We start from the raw sequence: 20,870 nt of genomic DNA on the forward strand, positions 1-20,870 counted from the left end.
TCATGCATCGTGACAATTTGTTTGGCCCTAAAGAGTATTTCCGCTTTGCTTAATTTCGTTTCCGCTTCGGCCTCTTTGACAGCTGCTTGTCTACTCCGACCTGCTCTTGTTGTTGTTGCTTTTGCTTTTGCTTTTGGGTCAAGTTCTTAGGTCATTAGCATTTATTTCGCGGAATTGACAATTTGTCAAGTTCTCAGCTTTGACTCCGGCTAAGTCAATAGATGAGCGCAATACGTGTCCTATGAATCTTTTGCCGTAAAAACCTTTTGTCTCGCTGCCTCGGTGACGTCACGGGTGACGGGAGAACGTAATTAGGGAATCAGCAGTCCCTTTATAATTGAAATGCAAAGCACACACACACTTATTTTGATTGAAAGTTTTCCTCACTGAACTACAACTAAAGGGGCCTTTGCGCAGTCTAAATCATCTCGTCTATTGATTGCCCGCTGTAAAATAATTCTAAGCAAATGAATGATTTTTATTGTTTTGCTTGATTTTTTCTATTTTCAATTTGTTTCATTGAAAGCTGCACAAAAAAGAGCTGAAACAAAGCCAACTCGAATGGGGACTCTCCTCCGTTGCTCGGATTCCATTTGCATAACGGATCCTCTGCATTGTCCCCGTACGCAATTGATTCGATATAGAGTCTCAGCATCTCTAATTGAAAGCATAGCAAATGTATATAAAATTTCTATGAATGAGCCATTGAGAACTGAATTGATTTTTATAATCCGCACTATATCTGTTATTCATTCATTCAGCGATCAAATTAAATTTAGCTTTTAGCAATATGCATTTGCATTCAGCAGGAATTTCAATAGAATTGTTATGGAAACCATATAATCTAAAAGTTAACTGTTTTACTTTGGGCTACGACTCAATGGCTTTACAGATCTCAGAACCAAAAATTGTAATTGAAATAAATGTTAGGCCGCCATAAAGCAGCTGCTGATACGAAAGACGAGTTCGAATTCGAATTTGCATCTCTTTAATCCAATTGCAATGTGAGGCCGAGCTGCGTATGTCTCGGCCAGATGCGAATGGGCAAGGAAAGTTTTGCAGTGGGCGCTGCACTTGGTGTTGGCCGGCCTCTAAGAGGTGCTCTTGAGCAGTTAATATGCCGAGATGCCGAAACTTGTGACTGTCAGATGAAAATACTTCTGCCGGCTGCTCTGTCTCTGACTCTGACTGTGGCTCGGGCTGTGGCTGGCGCTTCAACAAAAGGAGACCCCGGAGCGGCAAAACAATTGACCATAGACAGCTCGGCAAACTCGATTGTGGCTGAATTGATGATGATGAGAGTGTGGGGTGCTTGGATGGCTGGGCAGCTGGGCAGCCGGGTGGTTGCCATGATGACCCCACGCACAACTGTGTTGGCTGTTTGCATTGGAAATGCGTGCGGAACGGAGGCTCTGAATGCTTTTTATAAAGTGTCTCAATGAGCGTCTTGTTAACACACTCTCTTCAGCATCGCATTACACACAGACGACACACACACACAATCACACACACTCACAGGGGCCATGAGACAATGGCGTTGCCACAGGACAACGAAATAAAGCGCAAAATACAATTACAGGCGGGCATCCGTAAGGCCTAGAGCAATAACATCACCACATATATATACATATGTATATCCCCTCGCCCCCATCCACCCTCGCTTGGCCAACAGGCTGCCTGCATTGGGTATCTCAACTTGATCAGCTCGGCAGCTGGCATTGTCTTGCTGCCGCCCTGGTCTGTCTTGCAAGTTGGCTAGCTCCATCAGGCCCACCTCTCTCTCTCTCTCGCTCTTTCCCTCTCTCTTACTGTCTCGGCACCTGCCCGTTCGCTGCTGTGGTATTCATAATTGCGCCTTGTCTTGAGGCAAGGGCCTTGGCGTGTCGTCTCTGTGCCTGCTTCGTGGTGGCATGTGGCTTCATCTCAATTTCTTTTGTTTGCCAGTGACTCGTGACTGACTTCTGGCATATTTTCTATGCTATTAACTTGCCCTGCCTTGCTGCTGTTGTTGTTGATTGCTTTGAAGGTGGCAAATGGAACTTGCTCCTTGCTCCTTGTCATTCCTTACTCACTCTAGACGAGCTCTCAATTAGCCGTACGGGCAATGAGTTGGTCAGCTGCCAATGTTGACACGCATCTTAAAGCAATCGACCATTTATCAGCTCAACACAAATCCCTTTCCCACAATCTCTCTCTCTCTCTCTCTCCTTCGTGCTCTGCCCACCTCCTTAATCTAACGACTTTTTGTATGCTTGCAGGCAACTACGCGCCCATCATTGTGCCACCGTCGTGGATTGTGAAGCTGCCGACCAAGGGCAACTTCAAGTCGTCGATACGCGTGAGCAACAAGAGCAGCGCGGCGGCCGGCGCTGGTGGCGGTGCTGGCGGGGGCGGTGCTGGCGGCAAGGGTAAGAAGCAGACCCAGAAGCGCCAGAAGGGCAAGGAGGAGAAGAAGGAGCCGCGCGCCTTCATTGTGAAGCCCATTCCATCGCCGGATGTAATACCGGTCATTGTCTTTATCAATCCCAAGTCCGGTGGCAATCAGGGCGTCAAGCTCTTGGGCAAGTTCCAGCATTTGCTCAATCCACGCCAGGTATTCGATCTGACGCAAGGCGGTCCCAAAATGGGGTAAGTGGAAGTCCAGCATGGCACCACATGAACTACATATAAATGCAATTACCGGATTCCATAAATACTAAATGAACTAGTTCAGACTGTGCCAGAAACGAGTGAAACTTGCTAAATGAACTAGTTCATGAGCTCAACAAGCTATTCACAGTTTAAGTTACCTGATTTTACTTTTAACAAATCGAACTAGTTCATGAACTATGTTCTATGTAATATGTAACTATGCAAACGAAACTAGTTCATTAGCTAATATTCTCTATTGAGTTTTAATATAAAAGCCAAAAGCTTAGAACTAGTTCAAAACTAACTCATAATAGTTCAATAAAAGAACCACATATAGCGTAACTAGTTCATTATTCATTCTGGATCTGTAATCGTTATCTCTCTGCAGTCTGGACATGTACCGCAAGGCTCCGAATCTGCGAGTATTGGCCTGCGGCGGCGATGGAACCGTTGGATGGGTGCTCTCCGTGCTGGATCAAATCCATCCGCCGCTGCAGCCGGCGCCGGCGGTGGGCGTACTGCCCCTGGGCACCGGCAATGATCTCGCCCGATCTCTCGGTTGGGGTGGCGTAAGTGAAAATCCAAAAGAAGCCTTTTCAATGTCTGACTGTGATTGTTCCCGCAGGGCTACACGGATGAGCCCATTGGCAAGATACTGCGAGAGATCGGCATGTCGCAGTGCGTGCTAATGGACCGCTGGCGTGTGAAGGTGACGCCCAACGATGACGTCACCGACGATCACGTGGATCGCAGCAAGCCGAATGTGCCGCTGAACGTGATCAACAACTACTTCAGCTTCGGTGTGGACGCACACATTGCGCTGGAGTTCCATGAGGCGCGCGAGGCCCATCCGGAGCGGTTCAATTCGCGCTTGCGCAACAAGATGTACTACGGCCAGATGGGCGGCAAGGATCTGATTTTGCGCCAGTACCGCAATCTCTCACAGTGGGTGACGCTGGAGTGCGACGGCCAGGACTTTACTGGCAAGCTGCGCGATGCCGGCTGCCATGCCGTCCTCTTTCTCAACATACCCAGGTAGGGCTAGCCACTGTCTGTCTGTGTTGCTCCAACATTTGCTGACTGATTGCCATCCACAGCTATGGCGGCGGCACACATCCCTGGAACGACTCCTTTGGCCAGACGAAGCCCAGCATCGATGACGGCCTGATGGAGGTCGTCGGCCTGACCACCTACCAGCTGCCCATGCTGCAGGCGGGCATGCACGGCACCTGCATCTGCCAGTGCCGCAAGGCCAAGATCATCACCAAACGCACCATTCCCATGCAGGTCGACGGCGAGGCCTGTCGCGTCAAGCCCTCCATCATCGAGATCGAGCTGCTCAACCAGGCGCTGATGCTAGCCAAGCGCAAGCACGGACGCGGAGATGTCCAGTAAGTAGAGAAAGAGGTGTCCTATTTGTAAGCAATCAACATGGAACGAGTTTCTTTTAGACTGATCCCTCTTTATATAGCTCTACCTCTCTATGTGTCCCTGATAGTCCATAGTCTAGCCCCTTTAGCCCTCTCAGTTGCTTCCTCTCACTGCCTGCCTTTACTTTCAATTGCTCTAAGCGTCTCTTGTCTTCCGCTCACAGAGTCAATCCGCTGGAGAAGATGCAGCTGGCCATACTGAGGGTAACCATGCAGCAGTACGAGCAATACCATTACGACAAGGAAATGCTGCGCAAGCTGGCCAACAAGCTGGGCCAAATCGAGATCGAGTCGCAGTGCGATCTGGAGCATGTGCGCAACATGCTGAACGCCAAGTTCGAGGAGTCCATATCCTATCCGAAGGTCTCGCAGGACTGGTGCTTCATTGACTGTAAGTGGCCGCAGCCGGGGCATGCCCCTCTTTTCGTTCCCTCCATGGCTAAGCAACATTCGTTCGCTCCACTTTGCAGCCTGCACCGCCGAGCACTATTTTCGCATCGATCGCGCCCAGGAGCACTTGCACTACATATGCGACATTGCCATCGACGAGCTGTACATACTGGATCACGAGGCGGCCACCATGCCACAGACGCCCGACCAGGAGCGCTCCTTTGCGGCCTTCTCGCAGCGGCAGGCGCAGAACGAGCGACGGCAGCTGGACCAGGCCCAGGGCCACAACAACGGCAACACGGGTAGGCTTCTGTTATCACGCTGTTGGCAACGTGCGGCGGCCCAAACGCCGCCGCCACCGACGCCCCCAGAGGTGGCGCTGCAACAGCGGCTGAACCTCTACCAGCAGCAGGCGGCCGAGCAGCTGCCCTATATAGATAGGCGCATGTTTTGTCACCTCTATTATCGCAAGAAGCGCATCGAGCTTTAAGCGACCAACAGCAGCAACTCCCACTGCCCTTAGTCCAATCAAGTCCCTTATCTATCCATCTCTCTCTCTCTCTATCCATCTCTCTCTCTCTCTTAAGTTTGTTTTTGTTTTATCCGTTCGACTTTTGGTGTATTAGCTTTTTATTTTGGCATGTTTACTAACTAAACTACGTAACTAACACTAACTGAGACAAGCACACGCACACTCACACCTACACACACACACTCACCAAAAGACCCTCACCCAGCGCTCACGTCGAGGCGGGAGCGAATACAGCTTAGTCCTTGCCACGCCCACATGTAAGTAAAGCATTTCTATATGAGTATTTTCAATATATTTGGTATATAATCGCCGCTTACGTTAACAGTTACACGTAACAGCGACAAGGGCTAAACCGTATTCCGTTCTCGTCCACCACCAAAAAACAAAAAATACAAACCAAAACCCTCACCACCAATCAAAATCAATTGACCAAAAAATACTCCAAATATCCAAAATCAAAAAACAACAACAACAACAACCAAAAAACACAATACCAGACCACCTACTGTTTTCAATTGCGATGGGGTAGGTTTGCCACGGCATTTATGAATGGTTTAACCGATTAAGCAATTAACCAATTAACCGATTAACCGATTAAACTTAATTTAGATATTTGTGTTCTGCTTGCTGCATTCCTTATGTAAATACTCGATGGTAAATGGTGTACTAACAATTTATCAATTTCTTTTTGAATTTAATATATCAACGCACACACACACACACATATATATATGAATAAATATTTGTGTACATCTACACGTACACCCACACACACATATACAAAAAGATGAGGACTTGCAAATTGGTTCCAAGCCCATTAAAGTGATGAAGTGGAAGAGGTAAACGGCCATAGGCAATTTAAGTCTCAGCAATCGCAATCTCAAATCTCATTCCTCATGCGCCCCACAAAATTGTGAACAAAATTGCAGCGACGAAAAGCTGTTTGCTATGGCACTGCCTAGCCAAGCAGTCACTATTCCCATCTCTCTCTCTCTCCCTCACTCTCTCAATGAGCTTTAAGCTTTACCAACAATTGGCTGTGCGGCTCTAAGAATTGGCGTTTGCATCACTCATACTCAACACACTACTATCGCTCTCTCTCTGTCTCTCTCTCTCTCTTCCATTCTATCTGCAACTCCTGCTTACTTTTCGCATTACAATTAACGTTTTTCTTTTGCTTCTGCATGCAGCAACAAAGATCGTTTATTCAGTTTTAACGAAGATGTTTTTGGTTGTGGATTCAGGTACTCTGTATTTTATCTGTTGCACTCTTGCTCACTCTCTTTCTGTCTCTCTATATATACTATATATATATATGTATTTATCTGCTCTATCTCTATCTCGCTCATATACTGATCATTTCTTGCAGAGATCTCATCTTCGACCTGATCTAATGGCAAATGAATCAAAACTGATGCTTGAATTTTTCTTTTTATTTCTCTACTTTCTATGCACACACACACACACACACACATACTCTACTTGTGCACATTTGACGTTACACACACACACACATAATATATATATAACAAACGTACAAACAACAGCCCTATACTGGAGCAAACTTCCGATGCCGTACTACTAGCGGCCCAGCGCGGCGATCTGAATATGGTAGCTCTAACTTTTCTGTTCTCGTACCGATTTTTATCCTTTGTTTCGTCTGCTTTAGTTATGTGTGCGACGCGCGCGCTTTGTAGCTCTTGCCCGAGGCTTTTCCTCGTTATTTCCCCCGTTATTGTCGCTCGTTCTCTCTCTCTGTCTTTCTCTTACTGACTCGCTCCCAGTCTGTCTCACGGTCTAATGTGCTCGTTTCGATGTGCGTCTATTGCAGTTACGTGCACTACATGAACAAGGATACTCATTACAATCAGTGAACAAGAACGGACAGACGGCGCTGCACTTTGCGTGCAAATACAATCATAAGGACATTGTCAAATACATCATCTCGTCGGCCACACGACGTGTCATCAACATGGCGGATAAGGAACGGTAAATTGCAGCTAACTAACTAACTCTTGCCTCTTGCCTCCTAATAATAAATAATAAATAAAACTCTCGTTCCGTCTCTTAGCGGTCAGACAGCTCTGCACATTGCCGCCGAACAGAATCGCCGCGACATCTGCGTCATGCTGGTGGCAGCTGGCGCCAATTTGCAAGCGCTCGACGCCGAGGGCAACACGGCCATGATGGTGGCGTTCAACAAGAACGCCAACGAGATCGCCACCTATTTGGAAAGTAAGCTGCAAGCAGAGCTGGCCAGCGGCCGGGCCAATACCCACTAAGCGATAGCTCACCATCCATCCAATCCAGCGCAGTCCATGTAGTGCTCGAATAGAACATCCATCTAGCATATCTAACCATTCGTCTGTGTGTGTGCATCCAGCATTCGAAATCCCAGCTGCGAATCGTGTCCACGTTTACATTTCTAATGCGCAAACACTTTACTCTTTTGCTGCCCACCAAATGGAAATGCGTCTGCGAACTTGGACAAATGTTCAACTGATGTCAAACTCAACAACAACAACAACAACAACAACAAACACTCAATGCGAATATCAACATTCCAACCCAATTCCAAATGCGACAAAACTGAAACAATTCGCTGCTGGCCAAAGGTCAAGAGCGTTTCATGCATTTGGAGCTGCAAACCAGAATTTAGACTTAAGAAAATTCATTGGAAAATGAACAGCAACAACTATTGGAAATTCTGCGAAAATGCGAATGCGAACCAGAGGAAGAATTAAATGAAAAAGATAAAGAAAAAGTGTTGCCTACTTCCGGGCGCACGAATTTAATTTTCAGTTCACAAGTTTTTTATATTTATATATGCTTTCTTTTTGTGTCTATATTCAACTAATGGGAAAAATGCATAGCTGCATTCTAAGCAAAAGCAAAAAAATTAAAAAATTCAATATAAAATTATTTTTAAATTTAAGCAAATCAAGAAAAGAAAAATACAATTCTCAACACAAGAAGGCGTTGCTTTAGCACTTAAGTGACAATTTATTTTATGCAAGAAACTCAATAATAAGTAAGGGCAATTGTTCTCCCCATGCACACCACTACACACACACTCACACACACACATAACTTTTTTTTATAATAATATTTTTATTATTGTTTTCACTTCTTTGGCAAACAAAATTAAAAGATGATTATATTGTGATATCTAAATTTAATTGTACTAATACCCACAAAAAGCAAAAACCAAAACAAAAAAGAAGAAGAAGACGACGAAAACCCAAACACAAACAACAAACAACAAACAATTCAAATGCAAATTTGTGGGAATCGAGCAAAGGCGACGGGCCCATGCGGCGTATGATTGATATTAGCCAAAGCATTTGCTTCACATACAAGAAAACCAGCAGAAATAACAGCAAAGTATACAGATATTCGCGTATAAATTATATAGAAGCACATACCTAACCGTATATATATATAACTGTCTATATACATATATATATATTTTTTTTTTGAAACTTAAATCTAGTTAAGTGTAGTAGCAAGTATATAAGAAGAAAAACAAAATCAACTATTTGTAAACTGTTGTAAATTGCAAAAGAAGCCAAAGCAGAGAAGCAGCAGCAGATGCTATTTTGTCAGTTGCATAGATGCAATCGGGATGCATTATTGTACACTACACAGATAGTCTTATCCAATATATAACTCACACTCACACAAACATGCATAGAGTCCCATGCGCACACTCTATTTAAGAAATGCACAACCCAGAAAGAGTTCCGCGTTCTCTGGCTAAACAGCATAATTCTTCACATTCTTCTTCACATACAAACAGATACATACATATATGCCATGTGTATATGTATAATAATCATAATATATGTGTATATGTAGACATATGTACATGTATGCATATATCGATGTGTTTCAGATTCAATCAAAGACTTTCACAGAGACTTAAGCGCCCGTCCTCACCCGCCCAGACCCTCAGGCTGTATAGAAGCCCCGACTATCCTACGAACAAAGCAACAACAAAATCTAATGCCTATACAAACACCCATATATACATATAGCTATATATACTTAAAGACTATTGGAAACTCTAAGCGACTTTATAACACGACTAACTAACACAACAGAAACTACAGCAACAACAACAACAACAAGAACAAGAACAATGAACAACAGGAATAGCGAAATAGTTATACACAGCTCTAGAACTGTAAGATTATACACACATGTATATAAATATAGATATGTATATATGTATATACATATATACATAATTACTTTATGAAAGCAAAAACAATGAAACACATTTGCATAACAAATATTCCGCTAAAAACATTTTGAACCACATAATAATAAGAATGAAAAATCCAAGATGAACTTATCCGATTGTATATTAAATATATCTATATATATATGTATCTATGTACATATATATGTATTATATTAATTTATTGGAAATTTTTTCATTAGATCACCTTTTGCTAGTGCTTTGAATGTAAAACGCGCTAAAGTCAATTATGTTTTGAAAATTTGCAACCCAATTGATTTAAGATATTGTTGAAAACAAAAACAAAAACAAAAAGAACAAAATCAAATCTCACTATTGAATATAAGGCAAGGTAATTAACTAAGCAACTCAAATCCTTAACTACTGTAAACCCTAATCGTAGTTAGATCTAAGCCTAGTCTTAAGTACACACACACACACGTAAAAAATAATATATATACATATATATATAATTTAGATGAAAGATAGATGGGAAAACTTTGTCTGCCGCCCGGTCCTATGTAGCTCTTGGCTCGAGCTCGCTTTTGGGCAGCGGGCGGCACTCAGAGTTTTCGACTGGGTATTATGTTTTGGATTTCACGCATATAGGTAGACATATGAACATGATATATATGATATATATATATCTGTCTAGGCTGTGCTGTGTGCCATCGTTATGTGGGATAATTTGTGGCAACTCTCTTTGGATCGTGCAGCAAATGCCCCGCTGTCATGTGCCCGGAGGCTGCCACGAATTGTGCCAATCGAGGCGCACTCAGCGCAGCGGATTAGAGGAGGCAGCTAGGAGGGGAGAAAACGGAATAATATTTAGCAAATGACAATCTAGTGAATTTATTAGAGAACACAATACGTTTGCTAATTGAACACAAAAAAATATTCAACTAAAACATAAAAAAAAAAACTTTAATAAAATAAGAATTCCAATCAGTTTTCTATTTTCTTTGTTCCACTTTCACCTGCGAACAGAAATCGTAATCGTAATTGCAATTGGAAATTCTTTCCGCTATCGCTTCACATTCTGATGAGAAGAAATTGAAATTGAAATTGTAGTTTGAGGATATAAGAGAAGAACACGTGCAATGAGAGACAGTGTTGCCATGCGTTGCACACAGTGTTGAGCAACGCACTGTAAGTGGGTTTAAAAAACACCTGTTCGGAGAACAACCGGGTCCAAGACAAACTAAGGAATATATTTTCGTGTATTTTGTATAAATAACGAAACAAGTCAGACACATATGACACCATACCATAATATATTATGACAACAATGCCTTGACAACACCTACACAGATACAGATACAGATACAGAGACAGAGACAAACAGACAGACACACACACACACACACAAACACTCATTGAAAGACAGACAGACAGACGCGTATAACCTGAGGAATGTTCTACACATAAACTAGAATTGCGAGGAATGTATATGTGTGTGTAGAGACGATCATACATACATATATGTATATACACATATAGATGGTAGACACATAGAAACAGACACACATACATTAACACATAGCATATTTACAAGAATATATATTTTTTTCTATGCATATAAGGGAATTGTTGAACAAAATGGAAAACAACATGAAACGCAAGTCTTATGAAAACCTAGAAACTAAGGCAACAGAAATTGTAAAGGAAGTAACAGCAACAACTAAAAGAACTACAAAATCTATTGGATTGTAAAGATTACAGTATATATATGTAAAGAACTATATGTGTGTGTGCAACCAACATACATACGAATATATATATAATATATCTTTATAGATAAACGAGATAATGCTTCTAGTGAATACCTAATTCTAATTGTAATTTATTTATTTATGCTTTAAGAAATACCAGATACACTCACACACACACACACTCACACTTATACTGAGAGAATAAATATATTTTATTTTCAAAAAACAATGCAATTCTTAGAGCATGAATTTATGTGTGTACATAATTTCTTTTCAGTTCCTTTCGTAGCTTTTGATTCGGTTTTTGATTTTGGAGCTAAACACAATTGGAAAGCATCGAAACCAAAGACAACTACTTTTCCTTTAAGTATACAACTTTATATATATACATATATCTAAACTAAACGTTGAAAATGATACAAGATAAAAACTTACGCAAGTCTGAAAGTATTTCTATCGAAGAGTTCTAAACTGCTTAAACTGTAAATTGTAAATAGTAACTGAAACTAGAAAATTCTTCAACTAAGCGCTATTAGATACATATATATATATATATATGTAAATGCTTTACGCAATGTAATATACTAAACACACACACACAGAAATATATATACACACTATTGAATAAATATATATATATACATTACGTACATATACAAATATAATACAAAAAGTTAAAATTTTTCGTAGCTCTTAAGTGAAACATAAACAGACAAAAAGCAAAAACAAAAACAAACCCAAAAAACTAATTACGGTATGCACTGCAAGCACTGAGGAATTTGATTCAATTTTACTTAAGATTAAACGAAAAGAGAAATTGAAGTAGCATTAAAAAAATAAAGAAACAAAAATTAAAATTTAAATTTAAATTATGGCATAATATATGAAAATCATATTTGGAAAAAACAAATGGAACTTTTTGTAACAATTTCGACAAGAAAAACTAAATTGTAACAGATGAAAATGATCAAGCAATAACATCAGAATGGCAATGGGCAAGCAATGAATGAGTCAACATACACAAACACACACACACACACGCAGACATAGACAGATACTGATGTGCCGATGTATGTATGTATGTTATGTATTTGAATGGATTTGTTAAGCAGAAAGTGGCTTCGGCCATATATCAAATAGCTCGTACTCACACACACACACACACACACACAGAGAAAGATAGAGAAAGATAGACATCTGAACACACAGTTTACTCTGCTTTAAGCATCTCAGTACCAATACATACAAATACAAACATACACACAGACACAGGTACACTATTAGCTGGCACTTCCGTCTCACTCCATCTATCTAGCTATCTCTGTCTTTTTGCACATTACAAATATCATCAACAGCTACAATTAGCATACAGAAATAAATAAACTGCAAAATAAAGACAAAATCTCAATTGAAAATATGGAATAAGCTTAACTATGTTAATTAAAACAAGAAAAAAATCCATTTTATGCCCAAAACCTAGCTACATTTTTAATAATTATGTATATATATATAAATAAATATATACTTGTATATATATTTATATATGTATATATATAAATTCCATCATAAAAAAATAATATAAAATAAAATACAAATTGCTATTCAATACATTTTCGGATACTCTATTATAAAAGAAATAAAATTTTTTTTGGTAATTCAAACTTAAAAGAAATTGTTTTCATTTGGATTGGATTTCTTGAAGTATGGGGCGAATCTGCTTGGTATAAAGCACAGTTATATATGAATAGGTTATTCCCAGGTCTAGCTTGAAGACGCCTTAAAGTGTGCTCATATATGTATATTCTTTATATGGGGCAGCCTAAAAGTATATGCGAATTGTATGGCTTATAACGCTCTTGCCTAGAAACAATCAAAGTTTTGCATATGCACCATAAATCACACGAAAGAGTAAATAAACAATTGGGCAGAGTTAATTGATAAGCATTTTTATTGCGACGTTTGAGCCAACTCAGTTATAATTGCTTAAATTGCTTATCAATTTATCAGCTGATATGAAGTCGCCTGGCCAAAAAATTGTAGCCGAGCAAATGCCTGCGGCTTCTGTGCTAAGCCCAACAGCAACTGGCATTGGCATTGGTATTGGTATTGGTATTGCTATTGATATTGGTTTAAGTGGCTAGATAGGCAGCTCGATAAACAGGTGAGTTGTCTTAGCAATATTGCGCTTCTGGCCTTATCTATTGGCGCAAACGGTAGCCCAAACTATTCCACTCCAGAGCTATAAAAGCGCCCCATTCGGTGGCGCAGACCAACGAGAAGACTTTTGATAGCCTCAACATGAAGTTCACACTGTTTGCTCTGCTTGCAGCTTTCTGCGTGCTCAGCGTAAGTATGGAGCGAGTGCTCAAAACCTGAATAGAGGATTAACTAGATTGGCGTACGCCTTGTGGGTTTACAGGCTAATGCCGGCACCTGGCAACCGCTGAGCGGTGTGCCCGAGATCGACATGGAGTTCCAGCCCATCGACTTTGCTGATATGGAGGGTGAAGTGGCCTTCGATCCGGAGCTGTTTGGCTTCTTCTCGGCCGTGTGGTGGAGCATCAAGGCGGCACTGCGCAGCGTTAAGGGCTTCAACTGCATCATCAAGTGGGTCGTGGGCATCCAGGACAGTGCGCTGCAGTTCAATGCTGATATCGTCAATTGCGGCCTTGATGCCACCAGTGACGTGACCAATCTGATCAATGCCAACCTGAAGATCATCAACACCGCCAGCAACATCATCAATCTGAAGTCCACCATCTGTGCCAGCACCGAGGAGCCCGATGAGCAGTCGATCACTAACAGCTGTGCCGTCAAGACCCTCGCCCAGGTCTTCAGCCTGTACAAGCAGGTGAAGTCCGCCATTAAATTGGCCAAGAAGATACCGCAGACCGGTCCCAATGCCGTCTCCTGCATCAGCGATGCCACCAACACCCTGACAAGCTACTACACCCAGTTCCCCTCCAACATGAAGAGCTGCTCCAAGCTGACCAGCAACTAAGCAGCGTCCTACCAATCTACCAATTCTTCTTTTTTTTCCCTTAACATGTAAGCCAAGCAAATAAATGATATATATAAAGCAATTTTAATGAGTTGTAATCTCTCTTTGGGTCTTTCATCAAGTTCACTTTCTAAATTGATAATAATATATATTATAAATTGATAATATAATGGTGCATCTTCTAGTATTCCATTGACCTATTTGCCCTTCATTCGTTTAGCTCATATATGGCTAAGAGTTAAAAGGGGCTCAGATATGATAATATAATCGATAAGAAACGCCTTAGTTAGTAGAGGGTAAAGTGATTTGAAAGATCTTAAGTTAAGACTCTATCCATAAGGTGTGGGGACCTAACAGATCTTTCAGTTGAGTGCTAGGCTAGTTTTTTAGCTGATCTACTCTTTCGATATACTTTTTGTCGGCTATTGAGCTTTGACTCTTCACGCTCAGTTCACGCTCAATGTGCCTGATGATCATAAATAAACCAAGTGAACTCAGTTAGCTTCCTCTGCACCTTGGACTGAATAACACGCAGTTTACTTATGTGAATCAGCAGTAGGTATACAAACTGTATTTCCTTTTTGCACAAAAGCCAAATTTTATACTTATTTTATATTATATATTATATATACTTATACAAGACACAAAAGTTAAATTTTATACATATTTTATATTATATATTATATATACTTATACAAGACATTTTCCACTTAGATTTCCATCTAATCAAAGTAGGCATTGATGTTGGGCACAAAGCTGTCGTAGCTGGCCTTCACCTCGCTGGTGGCATTGACAAAGCAGGAGTTGGTGTCGGAGGGTAGACTGGCGATCTGCCTGCGGGTGGCTCGGATTGTCCTGGCCAGCCTCACGACAGCCTTGAGCACCTGCCAGAAGCATTTCCTGGGGGACAACGCATTGGACTTGGGCTCATCAGGGATGGCGCATAGCTTGCTTTGCATATGGATGATGTCATTGCAGATGGCGATGATGGTCGTGCAGTTCTTGACAATGGCAGCCACATCTTTGGTCAGGCTCACGCCGCAGGCGTCGCTGGTGTCCACATACTTGGCGGTCGCGTTCAGTGTCTCGGCGACCTCCTTGATGGTGCAGTTGACTCCGCGCAGTGTTTTCAGCACCAGCTGGAGAGCCTTGTGCACCAAGCTGATAAATCTGGACTCCTCAACGTCCACATAATCGTCATTCAGCTCATCGATCAAATTCAAGTCAAGTCAACAGCCTCGAAATTAACCAGCTCGGCCCCGCCTGTTACGGCTTTGCCCTAGAAGAGGATACAGATCAATTTTAATTATTGGCAACTACCAATCGAAGCGCTTCTTATCGCCGGTTGTTAACATACACTCGAGCCGATCAGGCAGCTGGCCGCGGCGAGCAGCAAGAGACAAATAGTAACGCTTCGCATGGTCGACAATCAGAACCTTGTTCATTCTGTGATCGATGATACCGAAGACTCTTCACTTTTATAAAAATTTCCCTGTTTGTGCGATCTATCATGCTCGGGCCCGATTTAACTATGACCAGTTTTATCAATATCAACATTTCGCACACTCTCTTTATCAACAGAACAGTGGGCATAGGCATCGGGCCAACTGTAATAATTTATCACTCAAAGTCTGCCCAATTAATCAATTTCGACTACCTACAAATTTAATTTCAACCTTATTAAAAATATGTTCTGATATCAATGATTGACAACTGACATTATCTCCTTACAGTCTACAGTGGTCCAGAGAAAAAATTCCATTCCGAAATTACATTTTGCATCTTCTGACCTTACTCAAAATTTATAAAATAAAAATAAAAAAATAAAACTTCGTCATGTTGCAGCTTTTTTAGAAATACAGTAAATTTAAATAATATAAATGGACAGTTAAAAGACGTTGTTCGACCTGTCTAAAATTTAGCTTCGACAGAATATCTATTTTTATATATCTCTAATTTCTGCCAATATTTTAGGCATTTGTACCACTGTGCAGCACTAGGTATATAGTGGGAAAAAACGCAAAAGAAAATATACTATTTAGCGTGCTTATAAATAATTTCCTTACCTGACTCACTCAATGAGATACGACGATAGGTTAAAGAGCATACGAATATCTATAAATTATGTATTTCGTGAAATTATCAGACTCGAAAGTACCTTTCTTAGACTAGACAAGACACACTCATAAATAACGCAGAGGAAATAATATTCAGACAAAAACAAACCAAAAGAAGCATTTCCCATGAAGACACTGAGCCCGCTAAAAATCGAAGCACGGGCATAATGATTTTGTGAAATTTTATGAAACATAAAGATGGAAGTTTGACAGAGTCCATAAAGATCAATATTCTTTTTTATCAAGAGAACTAGCTAGGGTAGAAATTGGCACGTCTGTCAGTCTGTCCGCCAGTCTGTAGCTCCGAAATAGCATCCAAAATGCATATTCGCGTATATATGTAAAAACTTATCCCTTATTATCGATAAAAATCGATAACTTATACACATTTTTCTAGCGTAGTTCCCAGTCGAGTAGTTTTGACTTCAGAGCGCCTTCCTCTCATATCATACATTTTTATCGAGTTGCTTTAGGTAATTTTTAACCGCCACTAAATAAGAAATTCCGTTATGCCTAATATGTATAGTAAAATTTTAATCATATTATTGAGCCAAGTATAAAAACAAATAACAATGATAAAAAAAAAATGGAAGCTTAAAATAGGTAATTATGTATTAATTCGATAGTTAGATAAAATCGTTAATGTATTATAATAATCGATAATCGTTAATTGATGGTCGATAATCGTTAATCGAGACTCGCACAACACCCAAATGGAATTTACTGCAAAAGTTTAAATAATTATGAATATGCATGCAAACCGATTCCGATCGCTCGATTGGTTATCGTTTTTTTTTTAACATAGGAATAACAATAAAAAAAAAGTTGTATGCGTATATTAATAATTTCTATATAGTACATATACAATGCCTTGATCATGTATATATGTTCCTTCTCTTCTCTTCTCATTCTTTTTTTTAATTATGTTTTTCAATTTTGTTTTGATCTAAAGCTTGCCTTGGATTTGGAGCAGGTTTAAAGTATCGCAGGGCACTCCTCTGGAGCCCATCGATCTCTTCACCAGATTACAAATATAGATTTCTTATAATTATGATGTATATCCATTAAATACGAATATATCCCTTATTATGTGTGATTGCACGTTCGTTAAGTTAAGTATTTTCATGTTGGAGTAAAAAAAAAAAAAAAAAATATTGGATGATTTGAAAAAAAAAAATGCACTACAAGAGACTTAAACGCGTATTCGGCTGCCGCTTAGATCAAGCTCAGGCGACTGTTGGTCTTGCGCAACTGTGCCCGCCATGGAATAATATTGTCGCTGTCGTCCTGCTCGTCCTCGTTTTGATCAAGTGCATCCTGTTTCATCTGCTGTTGCTGTTGTTGCTGTTGCTGCTGTTGCTGCTGTTGCTGTTGTTGTTGCTGTTGCTGCTCGACATCGTTGGCTTTGCCATCGCTTTGATTCTCCTTGTTGAACTGGGCCCCGGCTGGCATCGGCATCACCTGCACCTGCTGGTAGTAGTGCTCCACATTGCAGCTGGCCAGATTGATGTTGTCGATGGACATGGCGCGGTTCTTCAGGCGCCAGGTGTCCGCGACACGGTTGTTCTCCTCCACCTTGGGCGTATAGATGGCCGCTCTGCAAAATGGCACAGATGGCGAGATGGCGACGGGTCAGATAGTGTGTGGAGGTGTGCTGTGTGCTGTGTGGAGGTGTGGTGTGTGATGGTGATGTTTGGAGTCCGCTGCAGCTGCGCCACAAGGCCCCCTAAGATAAACGAGTGCAAAGGCACGCCCACTTACTTCAATTTGTTTTCAGTTTCTTCACGACGCGCCAGCAGATCGCGTTTCCATTGCGGTATCTGTGAGAGGCGGCGCGATTCGGCCTCCTGGGCCATGCGGTCCTCGAAGTCCTTCTTGGCGCGCTCGGCCGCCTTCTTGGCCATCATCTGGCGCTTCCAGTCGGGTATCACGTTGCCAGCCTGGTCCTTTTCTGGAATCTGCAAGTAGATCTTTGATACGTATGACAATCCAGCTCCAGGTCCCCAACTCCCCCCACCACTTCCCACTCTGCCGACCCAGTCGACACCTGCGACTCACCTGATCCACATAGTTGTTGGCAGTGAACTGCTTGGTTATCTCCATGTAATGCTCCGAGTCGATGCGATTGGCCATCTGCTGCTCCACCTTCATCTTCTTGATGCCGGGTATGTCCTTGGAGATCTTCAGCTCAGCGATCAGATCGGTCTTCAAGTATGTATCCGTACTGGTAGTCAGACACTGCATACTGAGACTCCGTGCGGGCATCTGATAGGGCTTCGGCACCTTCTGTGTATCCGTGCGGCGCAGCTGTATGGAAAGTGCAGCGGAATCAGCACACAGTTGGATTTGAACACAAATTGCATTTGCAGCCATATCTAAGCTAGAATATGTCGACATCGCTCTACTCTTTGCCTAAGCTAAGATCCTGCCGTGCATACAAAACCTACAGCAATTCAACGATTCAATGGATTGTCCGCGATTTCTCGATATTACCGTATATTCGACAATGGTTTATTCGCGTGTGTGTTACGTGTTTCGTGTTTTCGTGTAATATTTTTCGTGTTGTAATTTAGAAAAAATGAAAAATAGTATTAGAGCAAACTAGTGAACTCAATGAAAATCGGAATACAAACTATTTTCCATATCGAACAATCAACTAGCTCTCTCCCAGCTAACTAGATCTGATCGAAGCGCCCTAAAGTGTCTACAGGGTTGAGTCAGCCCCTTTCTCCTCCCTGGCACTCACCTGTACGCTGTTCAGATCCTGTATGGAAATGGCGGACAGCGGCTGGTGCTGCTTGCGCGTGGCCGTGTCCTGGCTGCTGGGCGGCGTCGAGCCGTGCGGCTTCTTGGGCTTCTGTGACTTGCTGGTGGCATCGCCAGCCAGCGGCGAGAGCAGCATCGGCATGGGCGGCGGCATCATGTGCGGCAGTGGTGGCGGCGGCGGTGGCAACGGCGGCTGCTCACCAACGCCCAGGGCATGCGAATGATGCTGATGCTGGTGCTGGTGCTGGTGCGGATGCTGGTGATGGTGATGATGCTGCTGCTGCTGCTGGGCGATCTGGATTTGCATGTAGTCCTCCGTATCCGTGGAGCTGCAAGGAGACCAGATCCATGAGCGAATATGAGTATTTGTGGGTGTGGGTGTGTGTGTGTGCGAGTGGGTGTGTCTACTGTGTGTGTGTGTGTGTGTGTGGACCGGACCTGCGCCAAGCATGTCGTGTGCGCAGTATCATCTTCGGATTGCAACTGACTCTAGCCAGGCGCAGCAGTTGGCAAAAGTTGGCCTGGCATGCAGCACGCATAAAATTTCATGCACTCTTGAGCCAAGCAGAGCCGATCTAAGCTGAGCTGAGCTGAGCTGAGCTGAGGAAGTGGCTGACTTGTGAGTGGTGCTGCTAATTGCCCCGCGCCGCTGGCAGCGATCGGCGTGAGCATGAGCTGCATTGCATTGTCTGCTGGCTGCTTAATTAAGGCAACTGTACTTCTGCCACTTTTGGTGGTAATTACTTATGTTGCCGCCGCACGAGATGTGCAGCTAAATTGAAGCAACTGCCTGCTGTCGGCTGTCTGCTTGTCTTTGCATGGCTTTCTTAACTTACCGGGCCGAGGATGGACACGAACGCTTATCGCTGATGCTCTTCAGATACTCGGACGGCTTGATGAGATGCGTGACGCCGTCTTGTGATTTGTTGGGAAAACTGGGCGGCACAAACGGCAGCACCAGCTGCTTGTTGACCAAATTGGGGCCACCTGAACGCAAGCCAGCGCCCTCGCCATTGTAGCTGCCGCCATACTGCGACTGCTGCAGCTCGTAGTGATCCTCCGCAGATGAACCCACGCCATAGATGCTGGGTGAATAAATGGATTGCTGCTGTTGCTGCTGCTGCTGCTGCTGTTGCTGCTGTTGTTGTTGCTGCTGTTGCTGCTGGTGGTAGTGGGAAGGCTGGTAGCTGCTGCTGCTGCTGGCGCCGCTGCGCTGCTTGCCGCCGGGTCCCTCCGCGTAGCCATAGATGCTGCCATTCGAGGCGTGCTGGTAGTGCGGCTCACCATTGCCAGCGGCGGCGGCGGCAACAGCTGCTGCTGTTGTTGCGCCAGCAGAGGCGCCAATGGTCCCGTTGCTGTTGCCGTTGCCGTTGCCGTTGCCATTGAGGAGCTTGGCTTTCTTGTTCGCTGAAATTGAACAAATTTATTTATGAGATTTAAGTCTTGTCTGCGTTAACTACTTATTGTGGGTTAGCAGTTATCCCAGCTCTTTGGTCACGCTAGCTTGAACCACATTAACAACAACAGCAACACACGCACACACACACACACACACTCACACAGATCACACTCTCGCAGATACAACTCATTGCGTATGCAGCGTGTGTCGACGCCTTTCACCAAACAGACGAATGGCGCTAATGGATTTCGACTGCATCCTAATCAAATGAAGTGCTCCGAAATGCAATTGCAGTAATTGAAGCGCAAACAGAAACCAGCAGCGATTCATCAAGGATTTCGCACAGCCGCAGGCATTCAGCTCGCACAAACGCAATCAGGACTAATTGAGCAGCGCTTCAAGTCCCACTTGAAATTCAAATTAGCTGCTCGCAAATGTCTGCCTGGATTAATATTCAATTAACTGTTGGCACGGCAATTGCCCAAGTCAAATTCGAATTCGAATTCAAATTCATATAGCAATGACTCCATGCGAAAAGGTCAGCGAGTGGAAAGCATTACGAGCATCGTGAACAAACTGTAAATTTCGAAGCACAGCTAAGGAAAATCCACTAAAATGACAGCTCGCATGATTAGTGGTCAGCGAAGCG

The 20,870-nt window shown here is 42.7% G+C and overlaps 4 protein-coding genes across 15 annotated transcripts in view; 2 read left to right on the top strand and 2 right to left on the bottom strand.

Moving 5' to 3' along the window:
- Nucleotides 1-7,705, top strand: part of LOC108656052 (eye-specific diacylglycerol kinase) — a 29,906-nt gene extending 22,201 nt beyond the window's left edge. Inside the window, exons 6-17 of one of the 7 annotated variants that reach the window (XM_030388342.2) lie at nucleotides 2,259-2,628; nucleotides 3,020-3,200; nucleotides 3,257-3,666; nucleotides 3,729-4,022; nucleotides 4,226-4,452; nucleotides 4,532-4,753; nucleotides 5,771-5,822; nucleotides 6,174-6,227; nucleotides 6,531-6,594; nucleotides 6,815-6,972; nucleotides 7,055-7,218; nucleotides 7,599-7,705. In XM_030388342.2, coding sequence (XP_030244202.1) covers nucleotides 2,259-2,628; nucleotides 3,020-3,200; nucleotides 3,257-3,666; nucleotides 3,729-4,022; nucleotides 4,226-4,452; nucleotides 4,532-4,753; nucleotides 5,771-5,822; nucleotides 6,174-6,227; nucleotides 6,531-6,594; nucleotides 6,815-6,972; nucleotides 7,055-7,218; nucleotides 7,599-7,642 — 2,240 coding nt within the window. In that variant the 3' untranslated portion in view covers nucleotides 7,643-7,705. Of the gene's footprint in view, nucleotides 1-2,258; nucleotides 2,629-3,019; nucleotides 3,201-3,256; nucleotides 3,667-3,728; nucleotides 4,023-4,225; nucleotides 4,453-4,531; nucleotides 5,241-5,308; nucleotides 5,386-5,770; nucleotides 5,823-6,173; nucleotides 6,228-6,530; nucleotides 6,595-6,814; nucleotides 6,973-7,054 lie in introns of those variants that run through there. The other 6 variants (XM_030388341.2, XM_089262969.1, XR_016197246.1 and 3 more) reach the window with 6 other exon arrangements.
- A 5,454-nt stretch (nucleotides 7,706-13,159) lies between these two features.
- Nucleotides 13,160-14,013, top strand: LOC108656083 (uncharacterized). Its single transcript, XM_089264287.1, has 2 exons — nucleotides 13,160-13,284; nucleotides 13,358-14,013. Exons 1-2 carry the CDS (start codon nucleotides 13,237-13,239, stop codon nucleotides 13,937-13,939), a joined length of 630 nt encoding a protein of 209 aa, XP_089120413.1. The 5' UTR covers nucleotides 13,160-13,236; the 3' UTR covers nucleotides 13,940-14,013.
- Nucleotides 14,014-14,661: 648 nt separating this feature from the next.
- Nucleotides 14,662-15,462, bottom strand: LOC108655839 (uncharacterized). The gene is given in 3 exon segments (XM_089264892.1): nucleotides 14,662-15,159; nucleotides 15,162-15,218; nucleotides 15,297-15,462. Coding segments are annotated over 3 exon segments (618 nt in total). The 5' UTR covers nucleotides 15,360-15,462.
- Nucleotides 15,463-16,877: 1,415 nt separating this feature from the next.
- Nucleotides 16,878-20,870, bottom strand: part of f (espin protein forked) — a 39,997-nt gene continuing 36,004 nt past the window's right edge. For 5 of the 6 annotated variants that reach the window (XM_089263386.1, XM_089263389.1, XM_089263385.1 and 2 more), the window contains 5 exons: nucleotides 19,659-20,229; nucleotides 18,803-19,151; nucleotides 18,115-18,363; nucleotides 17,818-18,026; nucleotides 16,878-17,653 (listed from right to left, as the gene is read on the bottom strand). In XM_089263386.1, the coding sequence (XP_089119512.1) occupies nucleotides 17,272-17,653; nucleotides 17,818-18,026; nucleotides 18,115-18,363; nucleotides 18,803-19,151; nucleotides 19,659-20,229 (1,760 nt within the window). In that variant the 3' untranslated portion in view covers nucleotides 16,878-17,271. The remainder of the gene's footprint in view (nucleotides 17,654-17,817; nucleotides 18,027-18,114; nucleotides 18,364-18,802; nucleotides 19,152-19,658; nucleotides 20,230-20,870) is intronic. The other variant, XM_089263387.1, reaches the window with a different exon arrangement.

The sequence above is a fragment of the Drosophila navojoa genome, chromosome X (assembly GCF_054131105.1).
Source record: "Drosophila navojoa isolate 15081-1374.11 chromosome X, UAZ_NAV_1.0, whole genome shotgun sequence".
Classification (NCBI taxonomy): domain Eukaryota; kingdom Metazoa; phylum Arthropoda; class Insecta; order Diptera; family Drosophilidae; genus Drosophila; species Drosophila navojoa.